Here is a 23299-nt window from a genome sequence, read left to right as displayed (position 1 = left end):
GCTCCCATACGCAGCAAGCTGCCATGCACTGTGTCCTGACACAGTTCTACTGTGGGATCGAACCGGACGAGCCCGACCTCACTCCACACCTGCGTCAATGAGCCTTGGGCCCCATGACCCTGTCGCCGGTTCACCGGTCGTCCTTCCTGGGAGCACTTTTGGTAGTAACCACTGCAAAGACCTGTGCTTGTGGAGATGCTCTGACCCAGTTGTCCAGCATCACAATGTGGTCAACACATCAACTTCAACAACTGACTGTTCACTTGCTGCCTCATTTAATGATAATATATAACACTATATATATAATATAATAATAATATATAACAGTATATATATAATGTATAACAGTATATGTATAATAATATATAACATATGTATAATATATAAAAGTATACATATGAGAATATATAAAACACTATTATAATAATATAGAACACTGTATATATAATATATATCAGTATATACAAATGATAATATACAACAGTATATATGTAATGATGCTAGATAACAGTATATATATAATATCTAACAGCATATATATAATATATAACAGTTTATATATTATAATAATATAAACTGCAAGTATATACAGTATATAATAATATATCCCACCCCTTGACAGGTGGCATTGGAACCAGATGATCAATCTTATTTATTTCACCTGTCGCTGGTTTAATGTTGTGGCTGATATCTGTGATATCTCTGTGTGTATATATACACACACACACACACATATACATGTATATACACACACACCCACCCATATACACACACAAATCTGTTGGTACCCTTCGACGAAAAAAGAAGCAATAATTTTCTCTGAAATAACTTGAAACTCACAAAAGTAATTGGCATCTGTCATGGTTCATTCCATATTTATTAGAAATTAGACTTTGCTTTTCATTCAACAGAATGAAGTCATTTGTGTATCTCAGGAGGTAGAGCTGGTGGTCTAGTGATGTAAAGGTTGCTGGTTGGATCCCAGGCTCCTCCTGCTAGCATGCTGTAGTGTCCTTGAGCAAGACACTTAACCCCTCATTGCTCCTGATGGCTGCGTCTGTCGGTGTTTGAATAATTGTAAGTGGCTTTGGATGAAAGCGTCTGATCAATGTATTGTTCCATAGATTAGGGCTCTTGTTATAGAATTATATATATATATTATTTAAAATTATATATATATATATATATATATATATATATATATATATATATATTATTATTATTATATTATATTATTATATTATATATTATTATATAAATATAATAAAAAAATAAAATAAGATATATTAAAACATTTTTAAGTAATATATATGAATAGAATAAATACAAACATTTAAAGATTAAAAAATAGAAAATAATTTCAATGAAATCAAACAAAATAAAATATAATAATAATAAATTGCAGTATTTATTGTTACACGAATGCTGTTGTTACACTAATCTCTGTCGCAATGTAGCTTGAAGGTTATTCTCCCTTGTAAGTCGCTTTGGATAAAAGCGTCTGATAAATGACTAAATGTAATGTAAATGTAAAATAAAACATTTAACAAACTAAAATATAATTAAAATATATATATATATATATATATATATATATATATATATATATATATATATATATATATATATATATACATATACATATAATAAAAAATATAAAATAAAATACAAATATATGAAAATAAAAACTAAATAAAATTCGATAATCTCATAAAAAAACATTATATTCAATAAAACACTATGATACATAAACGCCACGCGATTGGCTGGAGGGGTGGAGCTTCCGCTTCCGAGTGGTGACGTGTATTTGCTGCGACCCGCGTGCGGCGTTGAAGCGCGCAGTTTGTTTTTGTCGTCGAGGCGGCGCCGCGGAGCCACCGACTTGACCCCGCAGCGTTTTGTGAGCGTCAGGAGCCATGTTCACCCCGCGGGCCACCCCCAGCTCGGGCCGCAGGCAGCCCCCCAGAGCGGCCGGTAGGAAGAGTCTGGCCGGGACGCCGAGCGGGCTCCTGTTCTCCCCGAGGAGAGGCGCCGTGGCCAGGTGAGCTGACAGCACGACGTGTCCGCCAGCCGCGTTGCTCGGGCCTGCGCCCTTATATCGACGATAATAACCCGATGAATCCATGTGTTGTGGCCCAGGTCAGCGCAGACCCGCACCCAGAGCCTCGCGGCGGAGTCGGTCCACTTCGACGTCCAGGGCTTCGGTTCTTCTCTGCCCGTCCGGGTGATGGAGGCTCTGGCCCTGGCTGAGGGTGGGACGCTGCGCCGTGCTTTGCACCTTTACCTTCTTTGACATTTAGAGTCTTTAGGTTCATCACGTCCCGTTCCCCATCCATCCATCCATGAACCCGCCCACCAACCCATCCATCCACCCATCCATCCACCCATCCACCCATCCATCCACCCACTAGTGCGTCCGGGGCTTGACCTTGTGTCCATATGACATTATGATTTGATCGTTTCATCCATAGGACGAACCGCCTGTTTCTACAACTTCCTAATACTTATATTTTACTTGCTTTTCTAATTCTCATTTATTGAATACTACTGCTAATTATATTAATGATGATGATGATAATAGATTTATTTGTATGGCGCCTATAAAAACACTGTTTACTACACAGGGCTTTGACAGATGAGATAAAAGCTCAGATGTTCAGATCATGAAAGTAAAAGGCGAAGGAACATTAGTAAACAGGAATTAAATACATTCATTAAATTGTAAGAGCGGATAAGGAGACAATAAAAATAAATTAGTGGATACCATGTGATAATAAGAAATAGAAATAAAAAGGAGAAAATTAATAAATGGCTAAGTCAAAATAAAAGATAAAGAAAGGGGGCAACAGCACGTCAAAGAAGTATAAAAATGGGTTTTGAGAAGTGATTTAAAAGAAGTCGCTGACTCAGCCAGCCCTGTCTACACTCGTAAATATTCCAATGGTCACTAGTAACTGTCTCGGTTTTACTAGTGAAAATATATTGGTTACTGTGGAGGAAAAAGCCTTTAAATTACTGAACGGGTTCTTTGGTGGGTTGGGTCTTCCAAAGATAAGATAATACAGCAGTTTTGTTCCAATAGTACTGAACTATAATTCTTCAAAATCATACAAAGGACAAACAACTTTTTCAGAGTCGTAAAAAGTATTTATTCAAAGAGTTAAAGCAACGATAGAACGGATGCAACAGAGTGGAAGAAGGCACAGAGGACGAATTGGAGTTTCCTTTACGTTCCTTTTGTGTCTCATCTCTGCATCGCTCTTGGGCATCCAGTCCTTCATACGTTGGATGGACTGAGATCCTGCTCTTTACCTCATTTGGATGGCAGATTTAAATATTACATAACATTACATAACATTACCTCATGTGTCTGTAGCAGGGAGGCAGAGAGAGTGTAAAACTACATCTCATATCAAATAATTGTTTCATGTCTAATAATCGATTGCTTACACATTTCGTATGATGTAAAAACAAACCCAAACACATTTAAATAATAACGTGAACTTGAACCTAAACTTTAATGAAGCCTCTTCAGTACTCGTACTTATTTATTAGATACTTGTAACTATTCCAATTGTTACTAGTAACTATCGAAATGTTTCTGGTAACAATTTGGACAATTTTGTCATTGAATTCTATGTGGCTCCGTGTTTAACATATCAAATATTGGCGTCAGACTAGTATCTATTCTCTTTGTTACTAGTATTTATTTCAAACGTTACTAGTCACAAGGGCTGCACCAATTGTGAAATTCCGGGCTGATACCGATGTTTAAAATAACAATTTATCTGATGGCCTATACTGATATTTTCCGAATTCCCCTGAACGCAGCATCACTTTCAGTTTTCCGGGGTCACATGAACGCAGCATCGCTTCCTGCTGGTGGCGCTGCAGAGAGCGGTGTCGGCGTCTTATAAAATCCGGTGACGTTCTCTGACGGATTAAAAACAACAAAAAAAAGCTAGAATGCATCGCAGGTGGTGACGGCCCCGCCCATGTAAAGCATGTGTGGGAAACACCGGATAAACATCAGCCACTGCCACCGGTGAATGTCGTCTTATTTGCCGATGGCAGACCAGGCGGCGAGGCAAGTATTGGCCGATAAATAGGTGCATCCCTACTGGTCGCTATTAATTGAGTACTCGTACTTATTCGTTAGTGACGAGTGCCTTTTCTTGCTGTTACTACCGACGTGTTTACTTTTACTCGTAACATTTGAAATGAAACTATCAACAAGCCGTTTTGTCGAGTCATTTCTCATGACGGGTAAGAAAAAAAATAAATACAGTGTTACAGGTAAAACTAAAAATGTTGCTCGTCATTGTAAAACACGTTTCGCCAAACTTGATACATCGCTTCTCTCTCTCTCTCTCTCTCTGTGTGTGTGTGTGTGTGTGTGTGTGTGTGTGTGTGTGTGTGCGTGCGTGTGCCCTACAGCGGACGACCAGATCTCAGTGAAGGTGGACGAGAGCGGCTGGGCCTGGATGGTTTGTGGAGAGCGATTAATCATCTGGAAGATTTGCCAGACGGCCGTGGCCAAGGTGCGTTTCGGTTTTTGGCGTGTGCTACGCTGCAGAACACCCGTCTGCCTCTAGGAATGTGTAGAATCTATACATGTAGGCTGTTTGAGGCTCCGGCGGAAACGCCGCCGTTGCAGCCGCTCAGTGGGGAACACCGAGTACAGAGTCAGAACATCCACTAAATTCATAAATATACACGTTCAGCCGCTCGAGAAGGCACCATGCTGCTAATCCCAGCGCAGAGCTCAATGGAAGAGAGCAGAAATGCACTTCGGCGCACGAGCGTGAGCGCCACACTGCTTTTCTGACCCAAATACTGAAGAATTCTGTTGTTTCGTGACAGGGGTTGCTCAGTAGAACCCGACCCTCCTTGACAGATCAGTTACCGTTATCGGACAGGGTTAATACTTTTTGGAATGGACGCTGTCCGTGACGAGGGGTGTGCCGGATCACATTGTTCGCTGGAATACCGGTACAGTTTGGAACTTAATTAAAAAAAAAAAAAAAAATCGCATTGTGATAATGCCAATATTCAGACTTGTTGACGACGTTGGGGATGGGCGTGAGTACTCGATTTGGACGTCAGTATTCGTTCAACTTGTATGTGAGTATTCACATTTTTATGTTCTTACCGGAGGGTGCACACAACGAGGTTTGGGGGGGGGGAAGTCACACACCCATAATTCATTGTAAACAGTTGATTATAAATTTAGCATTTCTATCGGGGTTTGGGGAAAGGACCCGACCTGTGTAAGCTGTCCTCTTACGTGCCTGAAATGAAAGGCACGTGAGGTCGAGCGTGTCGCCCCCGTGAGTTTTATTTTAGAGATCGATTGTAAAGTGTATTTCTTAAACCACGCAACAAACATAATACTTAATTTCTACTTTAAAAAAAAAAACAACTTTCTGTTAGTATTTTTTTGGTCAATTCTTATTGTGGGTTAACGCTGTTACGGTTAATTGCTAACATCCCTATTCGTGACATCAGCTGGTTTGTGGTTTTAAATGTTGGCTTCCTCAGCTGTCTGTGTGCAAGGACCTGCAGCTCCCCAGCAGCGACTACGCCTACACGGCCGACCTGGTGGCCCTGGGCTCCTCCGCCCCCCTGGACCGCTGTTCGCTCCAGTCCATCTCCGTCATGGCGGCGTCACCGGAGGGAGTGGTGCGCTTCTGGGCCAGTCTCGCTCACGAGGGGAACTACACGGAGACGGACGTGGACGTGGCAGAGCTCTGCAACTTTGTGGTCGCCGTGAAAGTGAGTGTGGCGCCGAACGTCCTCCGGCTCCACGGTGCTCCCCCTAAACACGGCCGTCGAGTGTAGTGATACTGAGCGGGCTGTTGATTCATCCAAAGGGGAGTACTGGCAAACTGACATGAAAAAAAAAATATATATATATGAAATAAATGTGGGAATTAGCCTACAATCATTAATATGCATTTACAACAACTCAGGAGCCCACTAGAAAGTAGAACATAAGTTTGATTAGCTTGATGCTAATATATAATGAAAAGGTTCATAGACAGGCTAACACTAGCGCCCAACCTGTCACACCTTTGAAGACAACTGCTAAATATTTACAGGTGCAGGTGCGTTTAGTGCATGTTTGTATTTTCCAAACGGTGTCGGTATAAATACCTGTGCCGATGTACCGTCCGGTCTCAGGATATAAAGCCACTAAATAAAACCTCCTTGGCGGCAAATACCAGTGACAAAACTCTTTAACTTTCAACTGAACTCAAAGAATCAACAACAGCATCACTCAGCGTACTGGTTAATACCATCGATATATGTATTTTAGAATTATTGCATGAAGTAGCTTAAAAAAAGAAAGTGTGCACGTGTAGACAGCTCTCTCCACCTTGAAATCCTGCGCCTCGCCGACCAGGTCTTCCCCTCCCTCCGCCCTTCTCCGTCAGGGCGGCAGCTTCGTCCTCTCCTCCTCCAGGAACCAGCTGCTGCGGGTGGGTGCTGACGGGGCGGGGAAGCTGCAGCTGCGCCCGCTGCAGCAGGGCCAGGGCGTGCTGTCCGGCATCGGCCGCCGCGTCTCCAGCCTCTTCGGGATCCTGTCGCCGCCTGCCGCCGACACGGTGGGTTTCAGAGCCCAGTGCTGCGGGCCCCAGGGGTGCTGAGGATGTTTTCTTTGGGGTTTTTTTGTCGATGCGTACATATACGCACGACGAAAAAGACAAACGAAAAAGGGAGAAGGAAGAAACTAAAGGTTATTACATGGATTTTTGCTTCATTTACTCAGTTTGTTGACTGCGGTTCCAGGTCTCAAAATCCAAAATGGCTGCCACACCTTGTGCAATCTCTGATCTGTCCCCGGGTGAATATTTCGGTTTTTCAAGCTTTATGTATGCCATAACATCGGCATTTAGGGTTTGTTTGAGGTTTTCTTTTGAGCATGGTGGCAGCACCATCCTCCACCCACCCTCCTGTCTGGAGGTTGATAAGCGTTTCCCTGATGAATATTCTGAAAATAATTTTTTGAATTGCAATCACAATAATTACTTTTCCTCCACGCATATACTTCTTACCCGTTGCCCATTTTAAATGTATTTTTTTTATTTCCTTTTTATGTGCATGATTTAAAGTAAATATTTTCCTTAAATTTAGCTTTTTTTTTTTTTTTTTTTACTTTTTCTGTTTGTTATGTACGTAGTGAAAGTCTTTAGTGAAACTTAAATGTCCAAATCAACAGAGAGGAAACTTGCAGCGGCAGCTTTGGCGCTTTACTTATTGGGAATTGAAAGTTTATGAAACAGACTCAAAACTGGAACCCGAACAGAAGCAGTATTTTATTTTTTATTTTTTTGTAGCTTGAAGCCCATGGTTCTTTATGTCGAGGGGATAAAAGGATGTGTATTATCATAGAAGGTGATCAGATCTGATGAAAACAAAACATTTTTTTTTTTTTAATTTTTGCTGTATTCCCACATCTTAACTGTAAAAGAAAGTGGAGGCGTTTTTGACTCCTCAGCGTCAGAGTGACGGTGCTGACGCCGACTTCCCCTGTGTCCCTGCAGCTACACAGCATGCTGTGGGTGGAGCAACGCAGCTCCCTCTACACCCTCTGCAGCTCCACCCTGTGCAAGTGGGAGGTGGAGGCCGCCTCGGAACAGCAGCTGCTCAGCTGGGACGCCGGCCGCGCCCTGACGGAGAGCATCACCGACGCCATCTGGGTGCGAGCAGGAGCCTCTTCTTGCTCCAACATTTCGCTCCACATTTAAAGATTTATTGTATTTCAAGAATAGAATCAAATTTACCAGATTAAAGTCAAAATGTTGACATAAGTCATATTTTTGGGAAAATATATAATAAATAAACAACAGTTTTGAGAATAAAAGACATTTCGAAAGACAAAATTTTAAGAAAAGTGAGATTTGAGATGAAACGTTCAGTATGATAGCAGTATTACAATGAGGAGAAGTAGGTAGAATTATTATTATTTTTTTTTGTAAATATACAAATACTTGTACATACACATTAAATCACACACATCCACCTCTTGATGAAAAGATGTTGAGCATTGCAAAATTCCAGCTTAGGCAGTTAATTTGCCTCAACCAAATGGGCGGGAACTCCCCAAATTCACATTTCACTGGTTGCAACATTTCTCAGACAAAGTCAAATTTGGGAAAATCTCACGAGCCGCTCACACCCGTCTGTTCGTCTCCCCGATTCCAGGGGTCAGAGAGCAACTACGAGGAGATGAAGGAGGGCGTCAACATCGCATTCCTGGACATGAAGCCCAGCACGTCAGTAGTGTGTGTGTGTGTGTGTGTGTGTGTGTGTGTGTGTGTGTGTGTGTGTGTGTGTGTGTGTGTGTGTGTGTGTGTGTGTGTGTGTGTGTGTGTGTGTGTGTGTGTGTGTGTGTGTGGACAATGAGTGAATAGTTTGTTTTCATATATTAAATAGAATATTGAAGTCCAGTTGATTGAGTTTGATGTGGGTGTGGTATCAGATTGGGTCGAGGTTAGAAACAATAGAATCCCTCATACTATTCAAGCCTCCTATTCAGTTTGCATTAAAAAAAACCCCCAAAAAAACATTTAGTCCGACTTGTTGAATAATGTCCCCCCAGTTCGGGCCTGGTGGTCCTGGCCGCCGCCTGGCACCCCGCCGACACGCCCTGCCTGGCCTACTGCTGCCTGCTCAGCCTGCAGGACTGCGGCTCCAGCGTGGCGGAACACTTCACCGTGGAGGTCACCAAGTACAACCCCCCCTTCCAGGTGCCTCCCAAGCCCCCCCTTGAAGAGCTGTTCCATGACCCGCGTGTGGGACAGGCTGGTTGACGCAGCCAATCAAACAGTAGATTTATTGGGCAAACGGAGTTTGAACGATGTGCACGTCGTCAAAATGTCAAACTTGTTCCTTTTGAACTTTACCAAAATGTGTCTTTGTTCCTTTATTATAAAATGAATGGATTTGTACCTTTCTGACCCTATTTTAGCCTTAATGTAGCATCTATGTGCTCAAACAGCAAAGTATATACTATAGAACTATATACTATGTAAATTATATATACTATATCCACTATAGATGCATATTATGTAAACTATACACTATATAAACTACACACCGTATAAACTATGTACTATATAAACTGCTGTATATATACTATACAGTATATTATCTATATACTGCATCAGTAATTTACTATATACTGTGTAATATATAAACTACGTACTATATAAACTATATAACCTCAGTGTTTACGTCCCACAGAGTGAGGAGGCGCTGCGCTCCACCTGCCTCCTCCTCCCGTCCCCCTCCAGCTCCTCCGCCTTCCTCTACACCCAGGAGATGGTGTTCGCCTGCTCCACGGGCACCGGGCGGGTGGGGCCGCCCGAGGAGAAGATCCCCTTCACCTCCCCCGGTGAGAGACCTGGGGGTCCATGCTGCCCCCTGGTGGGCGGGGAAGGAAGTGCAGGCATGCCACAAAAAAATGTTCCATGTTCCAATGTTCTTATTTTATTTTATTTATGATTTTTTCTACTTAAATGTTTTATCTGAAAATGACAAATATATTATTTTTAATATATATCTAGCAAAATATATCAATTCACCCTCACTAATGATCACTACTTATTACAAATAAAAAGATTTTTCATTAGTTATATTTATAATTTTTTATTTTTGATTATAATAAAATGTCTAATATATATATTTTTTATGTACTGTATATACGTTTTTTTACATATATATTTTTGCAATATGTATGAACTTACAGCTACTAATGATTTCTTACTACTCTGTCCGTTTTTCTGTCTATCCCACTCGCTCTGCCTTCCTCTCCCCCCTCCAGGAGACAGTGTGCGGGGTGGTGGTTGCTGTGCCAACCTGCCCGTCTTCTTCTCTCAGAACAGCGGCCTCGTTGCCGTGGTAGCGCATGAGAGCGCCTCCCTCCTCCCGGAGACCATGGAGGACTCGCTGTGCTCGTCGCTGGCGGCTGCCCTCGAGGTACGAGCCACGCCCCCTTTAACCCCCCGCCCCACACACACACACACATACAAAGCGGAGATACCATCATTCTCAGAAATACATTTAAATATTTAATTTCTGTGTCAGTATATTTTTTAAGCACCTCAGATGATCCACTGAAAAGCTGCTCATATTATGTCACTATATGGTGAGATCCCTGCCAGCACCCAGCGCCGCCTGGTGGACATCAGGGGGATTTTCACCCATGCGCCGCCGCCGTCGTCTGCGTTGGGAAACTCCTATCCACCCGCTTGTGAATCTTTCAAATCCAACCGCGATGTCTGAGGCTGACGTCTCAGTCGGGGGGGACGCACAACCGGCCTGAATCCCTCCGCTTTGCCTCTCCCTCCTTCAGGTCTCCCTCATGGAGACGCCGAGTCGGCTGGAGCCCGTGGCCCAGGAGGACAAAACCAAGGTTCTGAAAGCGGCGTTCCTGCAGTTCTGTCGGTACGTCCACTCGCCGCCTACTGCATTTACCGTAGTGACGCTCCCAACGGGCTCCGCTGGCGCTGAAGGGGCTTTCTCTGCCGAACATGATGAAACGGTTGTAATGCTGTGATCATCGGCGTCGAGGCAGCTTGGCTGTTTTTCAACCCAGTACTTGTTGAAAGGTTGCTTCCGTCATTTAAGACTGTTGATGGCACAGCCTGCTGCCGCTTCTCACTGCTTACGCTTACATTTATTTTTAATAAATTAAATCATTTCAAATTGTGATATTTTTTTAGATAAATAGAAGAATGTAAAATAAATATTAAGCGTCCTTTTCGTGAACTGACATCATAGTCACATGTGCCTCAGTGTTATTTTGGAACGGTAATAACACATTTTATTTAAAACGACTTTTTGTCCTCGCTCCGGTAAAGCCAGCGTCTCCGGCAGGTTGCCAACTTCTCGTTTCCCGTCTCTTATGTTAGCATTAGCGTGTGGCCAAAAGAGTGTTGCCGGAAACCCTGAAAACCCTGACAACGTGCATGTCCCCCCAGTAACGACCTAGTTGGGGCGCAGACGGTGACGGACGAGCTCTTCCCCCCCGGGGACGGGGAGGACGACGCCGAGCTCGACGCCCTGGTCACCTCCATCGACCTGGACCTGGTGGATGACTACCCCGCCTCAGACCCCCGCTGGGCGGAGGCGGTGCCCGACGGTAAGGGGGGGGCGGAGGGGCGGGGGGATGGGGTCCGATGGATGGAGGGAGGCGGGAACCGAGGGATTTAGACGAAGACTAACCCTGTAAAACCCAATTAAAGTAAGTGAGCTCAGAGGAAAGTTGTAAAAATGTTAATTCAGGACCAAGTTCCCAGATGTATGAGCTCCTCATCCGTCCAATGCGGCTGCGAGGACCAACAATTGAGACCCATTGACAATGTAAATGGGGAAGTAACATCAAATAAGATGTGACGGTTGTAATACTGCAACCGTAGGCTCTACAATCAGTTCAGATGAAGTAATAGTCTGAGAAACCATTTATTAACCCTTCACTTCCGGTAAAATGAGAATGTATGAAAGTTTGAAGCTTCCGCTTTATGAAGGCCAAACAAACATAAAATCAGTTCAGGTAGAGTCAAAGTAAATAATAAAAAGATATTTAATTCAATTATTAAAATAAGTAAATAAATACTTTGAAGATATCAAAAGATTGACGTGAAAGATTGAAGAGTTTAAAGAGGAAAAGCTGTAAGATATTTTCAGAGTTTGAATTCTTTTTGGGCTCAGAACCATCCAGGGGACGGCTGAACTCAAACCTCGACATCAACATCGACCTTAGACCCAAAGCTGAAAGTATTTGCCGGGTACACTGGTCTGACAAAGCTCCTGCAGGTTGCCTGTGTGGCTCAGCAGCGACGTCCCGGCCTCCGTAAAGCTTGGCCTCGGGTCGGGGTGTGGGTCGCCCTCAGAGGAGGGGGGTCTTTGATCTCACAAGATGGCCGCCGCCCCCGTCGCCCTCGCTGAGCCCCCCCGTGTGTCTGTTTGCGTGCAGAGAGCGTCGGCTTCCCGCTCACCTCCCTCATCATCCTCCGTCAGCTGGAGGACAAGATGAAGGCCCACGTCTGCTTCATGGACTTCCTGCTGCAGGTTGGTGTCCCCCCCCCCACCAAACAGCACCGCACGCACGCCATCCCGGGAAGCGCCCTCGTACGGTGAATGTTTTGTCGCGTCTGAGAAGACGTCGATTTGATTCAAGAGGTTTATTCATCACATACATATACGTACTTTCATACATATAAATACTTTCATACATATACGTACTTTCATACATATAAATACTTTCATACATACATGCAGTGAAATGTCAATGCAACGCACCCGGTGATTACACACAATATGTTCTAGACTGAACACAGTAGCTACCTAAGAATTTCTACTAGACGAACAAACTGATTCCTCAAACGTAATGCAGTAAGATGAATACTATAGAATAGATAGAGGGAATAGGCTTATGTATATGGGATAGACGATTTATGTAAATACAGATATGTGCATTAAAGTGTTATGTGAATAAAGTGAGGTAGTGTTTGTGAGATATACAGCACAGTATACAACAGTACGGCGCAGCAATACGGTAACACCAAAAACCATGAACAGTGACACAGTATGCGGTACAGTATGCTACATACAGTAGTATGGTAGTAAGGTAGTGGAGCCTATGTGTGTGTCTCAGTGAGGACCCCTGGTGAGGTCAGCGTTGACACTTCTTATGTCTTGCGGGGAAAAAAACTCTGTTTCAGTCTCTCTGTGGGATGACTCGCGTTCTGAAGTTCACTGGACAATAGTACAACACGTGTAGTATGTGCTTTTGAAGATGGCACCACACACACACACACACACACACACACACACACTCTCAGGTGGTCGGTGGTGTTACAGTGTAATCCCCCTGGCGTCCACTAGGCGGGGTCACCGTTCAATTCAATCTCGATTCTACGTCGATGTTTTTTTAAACGTGAGGAGAATTACAGCCACGTTTTCAGTTCACGTCTGAGGTACATTCCAAACATACATATTCCAAACATATTTCACAGAGCAGATTCCGCCTCGACTGATCTTAATTCGTCGTCGCGTTGGTGTTTGACCGAAGTCGAAACCCATGACATCACACTGTTCAGGTGGATTGGGGAAAGTGGAACCGTCAGACTCGCGTTGAGCAGTGTCCCCTCCCTGTCCACCAGGTGGGGCTGCTGGACCGGCTGTCCCGGGTGACGGTGCGCTCGGTTCCCATGGCGACGCGCCTCCTGCTGTGCGAGCACGCCGAGAAGCTGCAGGCGGCCATGGTGCTGAAGAGCCACCACTCCAAGCACCCCGAGCTGCTGAACCGCAGCATCGCCGCCACGCTGCAGCGCCGCGGGGCCGCCGTGCCGCCCAGCCTCACGCCCGCGGACGTCTTCTTCCGGGAGGTGGGCGGCCATGTTGCTCACTGAGTAGCATGATATTGATGTGACTTATGCCCAAAAGGGGTCGTTGGTACCTCCTTCGGAGGTGTTTTCGTTTTTCACTCTGCAATGGAGTGTTTGTTGCTGCTCTGAATGTCAGGAAGTCAAACAGTAATCACAGCTTTTATCACCACCATCCCAACGCACCTCGCTCTGGATTGGGCAATAATTGGAAGGAAAAAATGTAAAAAAATTTTTTAATTTGTTTGTTTTTGCCCATGAAAATAGTGTGTGTGTGTGTTGTTTCACGGTAAGGGGGCGTGGATGTATATAAAGTATATATATACTATATAAGGTATATATGGTGTGTGTGAATATATATGTGTTGTTTCACGGTTAGGGGGCATGGTCATTGAAAACGCTAGTGTAGTGAATACTGACATACTGAGGGAACGAGACTGAGAACGTGATGAGAGGTATACAGTGTATATAGTGTCTATATATATGTGTGTGTGTGTGTGTGTGTGTGTGTGTGTGTATGGATGTATATTGTACATATAGTGTATGTAGAATATAAAGGGTGATGAGATGCTTGGTACTGTGTACAGTGTACAATACAGACTGGTCAGAGAGCTGGTCCCAAGTCCTAACGCTCGTTATACAGGTAGTTAAGTGAGGAGTACCTGCATGTAAATATATATATATATTTTAAATTTATTTTATTTATATGTTTCCCCCATGTGTTTCTATACAGACAATTTGCATAGAAAAGCTTAACATATAAAAAATATACAGAAATAGCCAAAAAAAAATACAGAAGAACAGAAATAGCTAAAATATGTCAAATGTATATCAATGTGTAACACGTCTCAGAAATGTCAGTTTAATTATTACTATTATTTCTGCAGCTGGGCGGTGTTTGTCATCTCCTTCCTGTCCACCACGGTGATGTGGCCATAAAGTTTTAATGTTAAACCTCAAACAAGTTAAAAATACCCAAAATAAAAGTGTGTGTGCGCGTGCCCCTCAGGTGTCCCAGATCTCCTGTGTGTTTGAGTGCCTGGTGGAGGAGGAGGAGCGGAGTCTGAGTGAGAACCCCGTAGACTCAGTCCAGTGGGCGGAGACTGTGCTGCTGGTCAACACCATCATCAAGGTACAGCGGGAACAATCCAACATGGCCGCCCTGTGGCAGAAGGGGGCATGTTTTGACCGTGTGTGTGTGTGTGTGTGCAGGACATGCTCCAGGCGGCAGGGCAGTACAGGGAGACCAAGGCGTCCATGTACCGGGCAGCTGAGGGCTCGGCGCCCGACCCGGAGTACGTCCCCTGGACAGGTACCACCCGAAATAACTGTCAAATCCTCCACCTCCCGCTTCAGCCTTAACTCATAGTTCTGTGCCGACTGCAGACGCCCCGCCCTCTTACCCCAAGTGCCTCGTACCGTTTCACCCAAATTTTGCAGCTCGGCCCAGACCTCGAGCCACACACACAAAACCCCCAAAAACCATAAAAGGACCTTTTCCATCCCGGTGGATGTGCTATAATCACGTTCTGTAATGTTATTTTTATTTATTTTTAAGTTAAACTTTGTAATTTCGCAAACTGAGTCAAAGAGGAAAGGACGTCGTGGAAATGTGTACGGACACAGAGCAAGCGACCAATCGCAGCTTGTCGGCTGCGCCGCCCTATGCCTGGTTGTATTTTAGGAGAGGGCCGGGCGTGGCAGCTCCCCGCTTCTGCATCGGTCAGATACCAGGAAGGGGGAAGTACCCTGAGGGTTAATGACCTATACAGAATAAACAAGTAAAAATACATAAATAAATAAAAGTGCACGCGTGCACATCCTTGTACCACAAACATTACACACACTGATGTTTTCATTGTACACATGTTTTCATTATACTGATGTTTTCATTGTACACATGTTTTCATTATACTGATGTTTTCATTGTACACATTATTGATGGAATTCACTGACATCGCAATTTAATAGAACGCAATTTTCAAATCGCAGCAGCTTTGATTAAAATAAATATCTATATATATATTTTTTTTTTTTCAGTTTTTAAAATAGTATTTTTTATGTTACACTATCTAAAACATGCGGCTCTCTTATGACTAGTTGAGGTTCTTAAAGTGTTATTTAAAATCAAATTAAAAAAAAAAAAAAAAATCTGAAGGCGTATTTCAATCATTTTTGTCTGAGACGTTGTCTGCAGTTCTATCAACCTGGATCTGTCTCCAGGGGGTGATCAATGATCTGATCACTGATGGATGGCTGATCATCTGGTTTCCACTGGTCCTTGTATTATTAATTATTCCATTACCGTATAGAAGTGATGACCTGGGGACCAGCGTGTTGTGTGTGTGTGTGTGTGTGTGTGTGTGTGTGTGTGTGTGTGTGTGTGTGTGTGTGTGTGTGTGTGTGTGTGTGTGTGTGTGTGTGTGTGTGTGTGTGTGTGTGTGTGTGTGTGTGTGTGTGTGTGTGTGGTATATTTGATAGTAGCATGGCCGCTTTGAGACTGGAAAGCTGTTAAATTAGATAAACACCAAACAGTTTGATGACGATGATGATAATAATAACAATAACCATGTGATTATTAGTAGAATAATGCAGTTCACAGTCCTTGAGACGAGCTGGACCAGCATCTCCTTCTAAAGAGGAGACTTTACTTTATAAATCCACCCGAAAAAAGGTGAAGCATGAAGGGGTATTAGCACTGAAACAACAACAAGAGAAAGAAAGAAAACAAATTGTTAACGAACAGAAATAATACAAACATTATTTATTATAACCCCTCCATCTCTCTCTTCCTCCTCCTCCTTCTCCTTCCATCCCTTTCCTCTTCCTCTCTATCTCCCTCTCCTCCTCCCTCCATCCCTTTTCTCTCTTCACCCCTCTCTTCCTTTATGCTCCTCCCTTCCCTTCCTCCATCCCTTTCACTCCCTTCCTCCGTCTCTCTCCCTCCGTCCACCCCACTCTCCCTCTCCTCTCTCCCTCCGTCCCCCTCCTCCTTTCTCCAACCCTCCGTCCCTCTCCCCGCCTCCCCCTCCCTCGCTCCCTCCGCCTCCAGCCTCGGGCGGAGCGGGTGGCGTTCGCGGCATCATCTCCCGGCAGCACGAGCTGGTCCTCCGCTCGGTGTACCCGCAGGCCGACTCGGAGCTGCGCGGCACGCTGTGCGAGCAGCTGGCGGCGCTGCTGGACCTCTACCTGGGCGGCTACGTGGCCCAGCTCACCTCCCTGCAGCGGTCCCGGCCCCCGGGGTCCGCGGGGGCCCCGGGGGCCCAGACGGAGCGCTACGATAGCCTGGAGATGGAGTACAGCCAGCGGCGCTCGGAGCTGCTGGCCCCGCTGCGTGAGTAGCTCAGAAACTGAGATGAAATGTAAAGGGGCGGACGTCACCCTCCAGCGCAGGTGTGGGCTTCCTGCTTCCGAGGTTGAGGTGGAGTTGACCGAATGGAGAGATGAGCTGACACCATCAGATAGACACCGTCGAGGGACTCGTCAGACTTGGGTTGGTCCCGGAGCTCCACGAGAAGCTGCAACGTTTTCAGCCGTTTGAGCTGAATGAGTTCAGCGTGGAATAAAAAAAACAAACACAGGAATGTTATGATGCTACTTTAAAACGCAGCGCCGGGGCCCAGCGCCGGGTCCCAGCGCCGGGGCCCCACTACCAACACAGTCTGAGTTCTGTTCTTTAACGTGTGTGTGTGTGTGTGTGTGTGTGTGTGTGTGTGTGTGTGTGTGTGTGTGTGTGTGTGTGTGTGTGTGTGTGTGTGTGTGTGTGTGTGTGTGTGTGTGTGTGTGTGTGTGTGTGTGTGTTCTGCAGTGGAGCTGGGTCAGTACCAGTGGCTCGCTGCTCTTGCAGAGAAGTTCTGCGACTTCGACGTCCTGGTGCAGATGTGTGAGCAGACAGACAATCAGAGCCGCCTGCAGCGCTACATGAGGCAGTTTGCTGCTCAGGTACGACTGCTGCTGTACCAGTACTACTGCTGGTGGTACACGAATAATACTGAGGGATGTGTAGGTGTCATTCTTATCTTGCTCCTTATCTTTTACAAAGAAAACACACAAAAGTGCATGGCTGCTCTGGAGCAAAGCCAAAGTCAGTCTCAGACAGAAACAAAATATTTCAATTCATTGGACACTGCAGTATTAAATTTGAGTGGAAGATCCTTTCACAAGTTCCAAACAAAGTTTTGACATTGACAATTGAACCAACAGAATTCAATGGTATGGGAATATTGTGTAGTATTTTGTAGTTGTGTTGTAATGTAGTATTGTTATAGTGTTGTAGTGTAGTAGTGTTGTACTGTATTGTATTAATATTGTAGTTGTATTGTAGTCGTAGTATTGTAGTAGTATAGTTGTGGTATTGTAGTAATATTGTAGTTGTATTGTAGTAGTAGTGGTAGTATTGTAGTCATATGGTAGTTATATTGTAGTAGTATAGTTGTAGTATAGTAGTAGTATGGCAGTAGCCTTGTAGTGACCCTGACCCCCTACCTGCAGGACTTTGCAGACTTTGTGTTCCGCTGGTACATGGAGAAGGGGAAGCGCGGGAAGCTGCTGTCGCAGCCGGCAGCACAGCACCAGCAGCTGGCCAGCTTCCTCAACGCACACACCCACCTCAGCTGGCTGCACCACATCCACGTCCACGACTACCAGGGGGTGGGGCACACACACACACACACACACACACACACACACACACACACACACACACACACACCACCAGGGTGTCGGCAGGTCCTTAAAGTCCTATGAATAAAACGCCTTCAGTGTCCTGCACTAGTCTTGGATTAGAGTTTGAGGTCTAATCTCATTTTTGTTTTTATTTTTGGAGAAACGCAGCTCCCCCCCCGCCGGTGGCCGGGGCGGTGATTAAGGTGGTTATAATTGACCCGATGACCTCTGACCCCCAGGCCCACAGGACGCTGTCCAGCCAGGCCAACGCAGAAACGCGCTACTTCGGGAAGAAGAAGACGCTGCTGGCGCTCAGCAAGCTGACGGCGCTGGCCTCCGACATGGAGGAGGTGGAGCTCAACAAGGAGCTGGACGGTAGGACCTCATCCCGGTCTGGAACCTGGTCCTGATCTGAATCCCAGTTTGGGTTTGAATATGAAACCTCATCAGGAATTAGCCTGAAGTATTAACAGACAAATTTGACCTTTAGTTTGTTTTAATGGGAACTGACCTCTGTTTGGATGAACTTTGACCTCTGACCTCTGGTGTGTTGTTCCAGACATTGTGGAACAGGAGCGTTTCCTGCTGCACCAAGAGACTCTGCCCAAGCAGCTGCTGGAGGAGAAGCAGCTCAACCCAGACACCATGCCTCCCCTGGGAGCCCACAACCTCATTCAAGTAAGACAACACTGACCGGGCCTCTCCTCGGGGCCCGCAACCTCATTAAAGTAAAACAACACTGACCGGGCCTCTCCTCGGGGCCCGCAACCTCATTGCCGCCGTCTCCCGGTCCTGCCGCTTCGCACTACTCAACATCCGAAAAGTCAGGCCGTACCTGACCCAATATGCCACTCAACTGCTGGTACAAACCTTGGTGATGTCCCGTCTCGACTACTGCAACGCCCTCTTAACAGGCTTGAGGCCTGTGCGGTGAAGCCACTACAGATGATACAGAATACGGCGGCGTGACTGGTGTTCAACCAGCCAAAGAGGGCACATGTCACTCCGCTGACCATCCAGCTCCACTGGTTACCTGTAGCCGCTTGGTTACCTGTAGTCGCTTGGTTACCTGTAGCCGCCCGCATCAAGTTCAAGTCTCTGATGCTGGCCTACAGAGTGATTGCTGGGAATGCTCCATCTACTTAAATGCTCTTGTAAAAGCACATGTTACCCCCCGGATGCTGCGCTCGTCAAATGAGCGTGGCCTGGCTCTGCCGGCCATACAACCAAGGCAATCCAGGCTATTCTCATTTGTAGTTCCACGTTGGTGGAACGAGCTGCCAAAAACGACCAGAGCAGGGACCTCCCTCTGTCTTTAAGAAGCACCTGAAGACCCAGCTCTTCAGTCAGTACCTCCTGTTCTAACCTACAATTACTTAGCACCACCTAGCAGTATTTATTGTTACACTAATGTCTGTCGCAATGTAGCTTGAAGGTTATTCTCCCTTGTAATTCGCTTTGGATAAAAGCGTCTGATAAATGACGAAATGTAATGTAAATGATTAAAGTAAGACAACACTGACAGGGTCTCTCCTCGGGGCCCGCAAACCTCATCACAGTAGATGCATCATCATAATTCCTCGGTGTAGTGCAGGTTTCTCTCTCTTTTTTAACAGTTGTACATCAGTGACGACAACCGCCGCGCCAACGAGTACGACTTCAAAAAGGCTCTGGATCTGCTGGAGTACATCCATGAGGTCACTACCTGTCGCACTTTAAATGATCAATATTGTTTAGGTGTGAGTTTGTTTGAATGGCTGCGTCTCTCCACAGGACGACGCCGTCGACATCAAGGCGCTGAAATGTGAGATCTTCGCCAAGGCGCTGAAGAAAGACGAGTAAGACCTCACCTGGGGCGGGGCTGATCAATACTTTGAACTATTTATTTCCCCATTTTACTAATGCAGCTGTGAGGAGGTTGTTGCTGTTTTCTTTTACCTAAACCTTATTTCTTGTTCATTGAGAGTCAGAATTAATATTTTAAAGGTGCAGTATTTAAGCAACGGACTTGGCAGAAATGGAATATAATAATCAGAAGTATGTTTTAACTAGCATAGAATCCCATGGAAAAAAAGAATCGTGTTTTCGTTACCTTAGAGTGATCCGTTTTTATCAACATAGTACGCTTCATGGAGGTGGCCATGTTGAGTCGGTTGCAAAGTGCCACCTCACCACTAGATGCCACTAGACTCTACACGCTGCACCTTTAAATGTATTCACTGTTAGATTGACGTATAAATATGATAAATAATTAACATATCACGCTGCTGGGTTTAAGTCGAAAGGACTTTTCCTGTAACGCTCGTGATCTATCTTTGTTTTGGTCCTTGCTTCATCGGCAGAACGAACGGAGCGGAGTGATGAGCCGGTTGCCGTGGTGATGACACGGTCGCTGGGGCTGTACTCAAAGTGGTCGTTTGTTGAAAGCATCTGTAGTTTGACGCTGTGTCTCCTCTGAGCAGCTGGTGTTCCACGGACGGCAGCGACGACCCTCTGGAGGCAGCGAAGGACAGCGTGTTGGTCAGGATCCTGCTCAAGCTCATCGAGGAAGGTGTGCATTGAAATGAGCCAATACCAAAACATTGTTCAAATAACCATAATCCATCAAATAACCATAACCTGTAAAAATAACCATAACCTGTAAAAATAACCATAAGCTGAAAAAAATAACCATGATCTGTAACATATCCATAAGCTGAAAAAAATAACCATGATCTGTAAAATAACAACCTGTAAAAATAACCATAAAATGTAAAAATAACCATAAGATGCAAAATAACCACAGGCTGTAAAAAAAAACAAAAAACATAACCAGTAAAAATAACCATAAAATAACCATAACCTTTAAAAATAACAATATCCTGTAAAAAAAATAACCATAACCTGTAAAAATAACCATAAGCTGTGAAAAAATAACCATACCCTATAAAAAAAACAACCATAAAATAACCATAACCTGTAAAAATAACAATAACATGTAAAAATAACCATAACCTGTTATTAATAACATGTAGATGACGTAGATAACAAAGGTGACATGAAGATGACGTGTAGGTGACGTGTAGGTGACGTGTAGGTGACGTGTGCGTATGTGATATGTAGATGACATGTAGTACATGTGTGACATGAAGATGACGTGTAGATGACATGTAGTACGTGTGTGACATGTAGATGACATGTCGACATGTGTGTGATATGAAGTCCCTCTCCCTGTGCTGCAGGTGTGTCCCTGCAGTCCTACCTCCCGGAGGTCAAGGACCTGCTGGAGCTGGAGGAGCTCTCCGCTCTCGGATCCAAACCCTACTTTGAGTTTGTTTTACGGGCAAACTATGAGCATTACCTGCAGGTCCAGATGTGAGGTGCAGCAACCTTTCTTTCTGCTCCTTTCTCCTGTTGGTGGAGAGAATAACCTGTTTTTCTTCAATAAACATCATATTTCTGTATCTTGCCTGTCGCTGTCTTCAAATCACACCGCTCAGTCGGTGGAACCAACCGCTTCAGAATGAAGCTGCATGTCAAACATCATCTTGTTATGGTTTGAAAGATGTATCTCTTGAACAACTCGGCTTTTGGAATGCTAGAAGTGCTGTTTCCCTAATTTCACATGAGCTACGCTAGCTGACGCCATCTGCAGCCATGCATTGAGCTAACGCAGTTAGCATGAGATGCTGGGAAGTAAACTTCCCTAATTTCACATGTGCTACGCTAGCTGATCCCATCTGCAGCCATGCATTGAGCTAAGACAACCATTGCTAGCTCTGTACTGGATGCACAGGGAGAAAAGTGGTATTGACCTTTTGCTCTGAATGAGGGTGGGATGGACAGGATGTGGAGTATCCCTTTAAGGACACCATGGGGCGGGGCAGGGGGTCATACACCGCTGTTATCTTGCTCAAGGGCACACGAGGACGCAGTGAAACACTTCTCCAAAACCTGTCGGTGACGGAAGGCAGACATGGAACAGTGTCTGGGGGCGGGGCGCGGTGGCCTCGTGGGTGTGCGTTCCAATCCCATCTCAGGTCTCTGTGGCCCCGCCCTTCACACTCCATGACTGACACCAACTACTTGTTGTGTTGGTGAGCGTCTGCCCCAGGTGCATAGCGCCACCCACTTGGTTATTATTCAAGTATAAAATCAAACAATCATGTTTCAGAATCTATCTGTCTATATCTGTCTGTCTGTCAGTAGATAATGTTATCTATCTATCAGGCCCCCTAGAAGTGCACTTTCGTGAGGTGGTATCGCAGATCCTATCAGTCTATCCAAGCAGACCCCTATGAGACTGATCTCATTAAGGCGGTGTCAACGACTTCACTTTCCATCTGACTACGCTGTCACTTTCTATTAGAGGCGTTAGAACAAACAAACAATCAACATGTTTCTGTCTGTCTGTGTATCTCTGTCTGAGATTTTAACAAAGAGGAAAATCAATAATTTATAATTTAAATATTTACATATTAAATATTGATAAGTTTAATATTATATATTTGCATATTAAATATTCATGTATAAAATATGTATTTCATATTAAATATTTACATATAACATTAATGTGTTAAATATTTATATTATATATAAAATATTAATATTTTTAAACAGTTTGTAGTGGAATGAAAAACATGATTTGAAGAAATAAAAGTTTGTTTACATTAAATTGTTTACATTGAAACACCTCTACAATATATAACACACACACACACACACACACACACACACACACAGTCTGTTGTGTTGCCACCAACTGAAACTAAATCAGGTCAAACTTCTATATATTTTTAGGTTTCTTCAGTTTATTGATCAAACTGAAACATGATGAACTGTGTTCAAAGCGGTTTCTCAGCTCACAACAAGCAGAGGTCACCTTGCAGCGGCCATGACAGAGTGAGTGTGTGGAGGAGCAGCGCCTCATTCATGCACTGCATTCATGCGTGTGGAGTTGGAGCCTGTGAAAGAAAGGACAGAGGGAGGGAGGGAGGGTGGAGTAGGGAAGGAGGGTGGAGGGGGTACTTGCGAGCGCCACAGATGAGCGGACGGAGGAGCGATACGGGGGAGGGCGGAGGCGTTTAACCCTTTGTGGACCAGAGACGCTCGCACTGAACCACCGGAGCCACAGGGGGCGCTGCAGGCCCGGCCCCGCCCCGCTGACGCCGGGCGTGTCCGTCTCCTCATCTCCAGCTCACCTGGAGAAAAACGAGGAAAGATCCAAGTCCCGCGAGAGAGAGAGAGAGAGCCCGAGCCAA

General features: G+C 44.9%; 1 protein-coding gene across 1 annotated transcript; it reads left to right on the top strand.

The window, feature by feature from the left end:
• Positions 1–1851: 1851 nt before the first annotated feature.
• On the top strand, positions 1852–21502 carry nup133 (nucleoporin 133). The gene is made up of 25 exons (XM_079999169.1): positions 1852–2041; positions 2140–2252; positions 4438–4541; positions 5542–5775; positions 6438–6608; positions 7548–7703; positions 8209–8279; positions 8606–8753; positions 9250–9400; positions 9830–9984; positions 10361–10452; positions 10989–11149; positions 11984–12078; positions 13173–13397; positions 14404–14526; positions 14607–14706; positions 16447–16728; positions 17203–17336; positions 17886–18044; positions 18299–18434; positions 18619–18737; positions 19676–19756; positions 19833–19897; positions 20522–20610; positions 21281–21502. Exons 1-25 carry the CDS (start codon positions 1917–1919, stop codon positions 21415–21417), a joined length of 3426 nt encoding a protein of 1141 aa, XP_079855295.1. The 5' UTR covers positions 1852–1916; the 3' UTR covers positions 21418–21502.
• Positions 21503–23299: the final 1797 nt, after the last annotated feature.

This window comes from Zeus faber, assembly GCF_960531495.2.
Source record: "Zeus faber genome assembly, chromosome: 4".
Lineage (NCBI taxonomy): Eukaryota > Metazoa > Chordata > Actinopteri > Zeiformes > Zeidae > Zeus > Zeus faber.
The sequence above is the reverse complement of the archived record's forward strand: the minus strand, read 5'-3'. Positions and strand labels throughout refer to the sequence as shown.

Bases quoted from the DNA above. Each gene is read 5' to 3' on its own strand.
- nup133 (XM_079999169.1), top strand. From the start codon at position 1,917: ATGTTCACCCCGCGGGCCACCCCCAGCTCGGGCCGCAGGCAGCCCCCC. The intron at 14,707-16,446 runs GTACCACCCGAA...CTCCGCCTCCAG, and splicing joins GGAGTACGTCCCCTGGACAG to CCTCGGGCGGAGCGGGTGGC. The intron at 18,435-18,618 runs GTAGGACCTCAT...GTGTTGTTCCAG, and splicing joins GCTCAACAAGGAGCTGGACG to ACATTGTGGAACAGGAGCGT.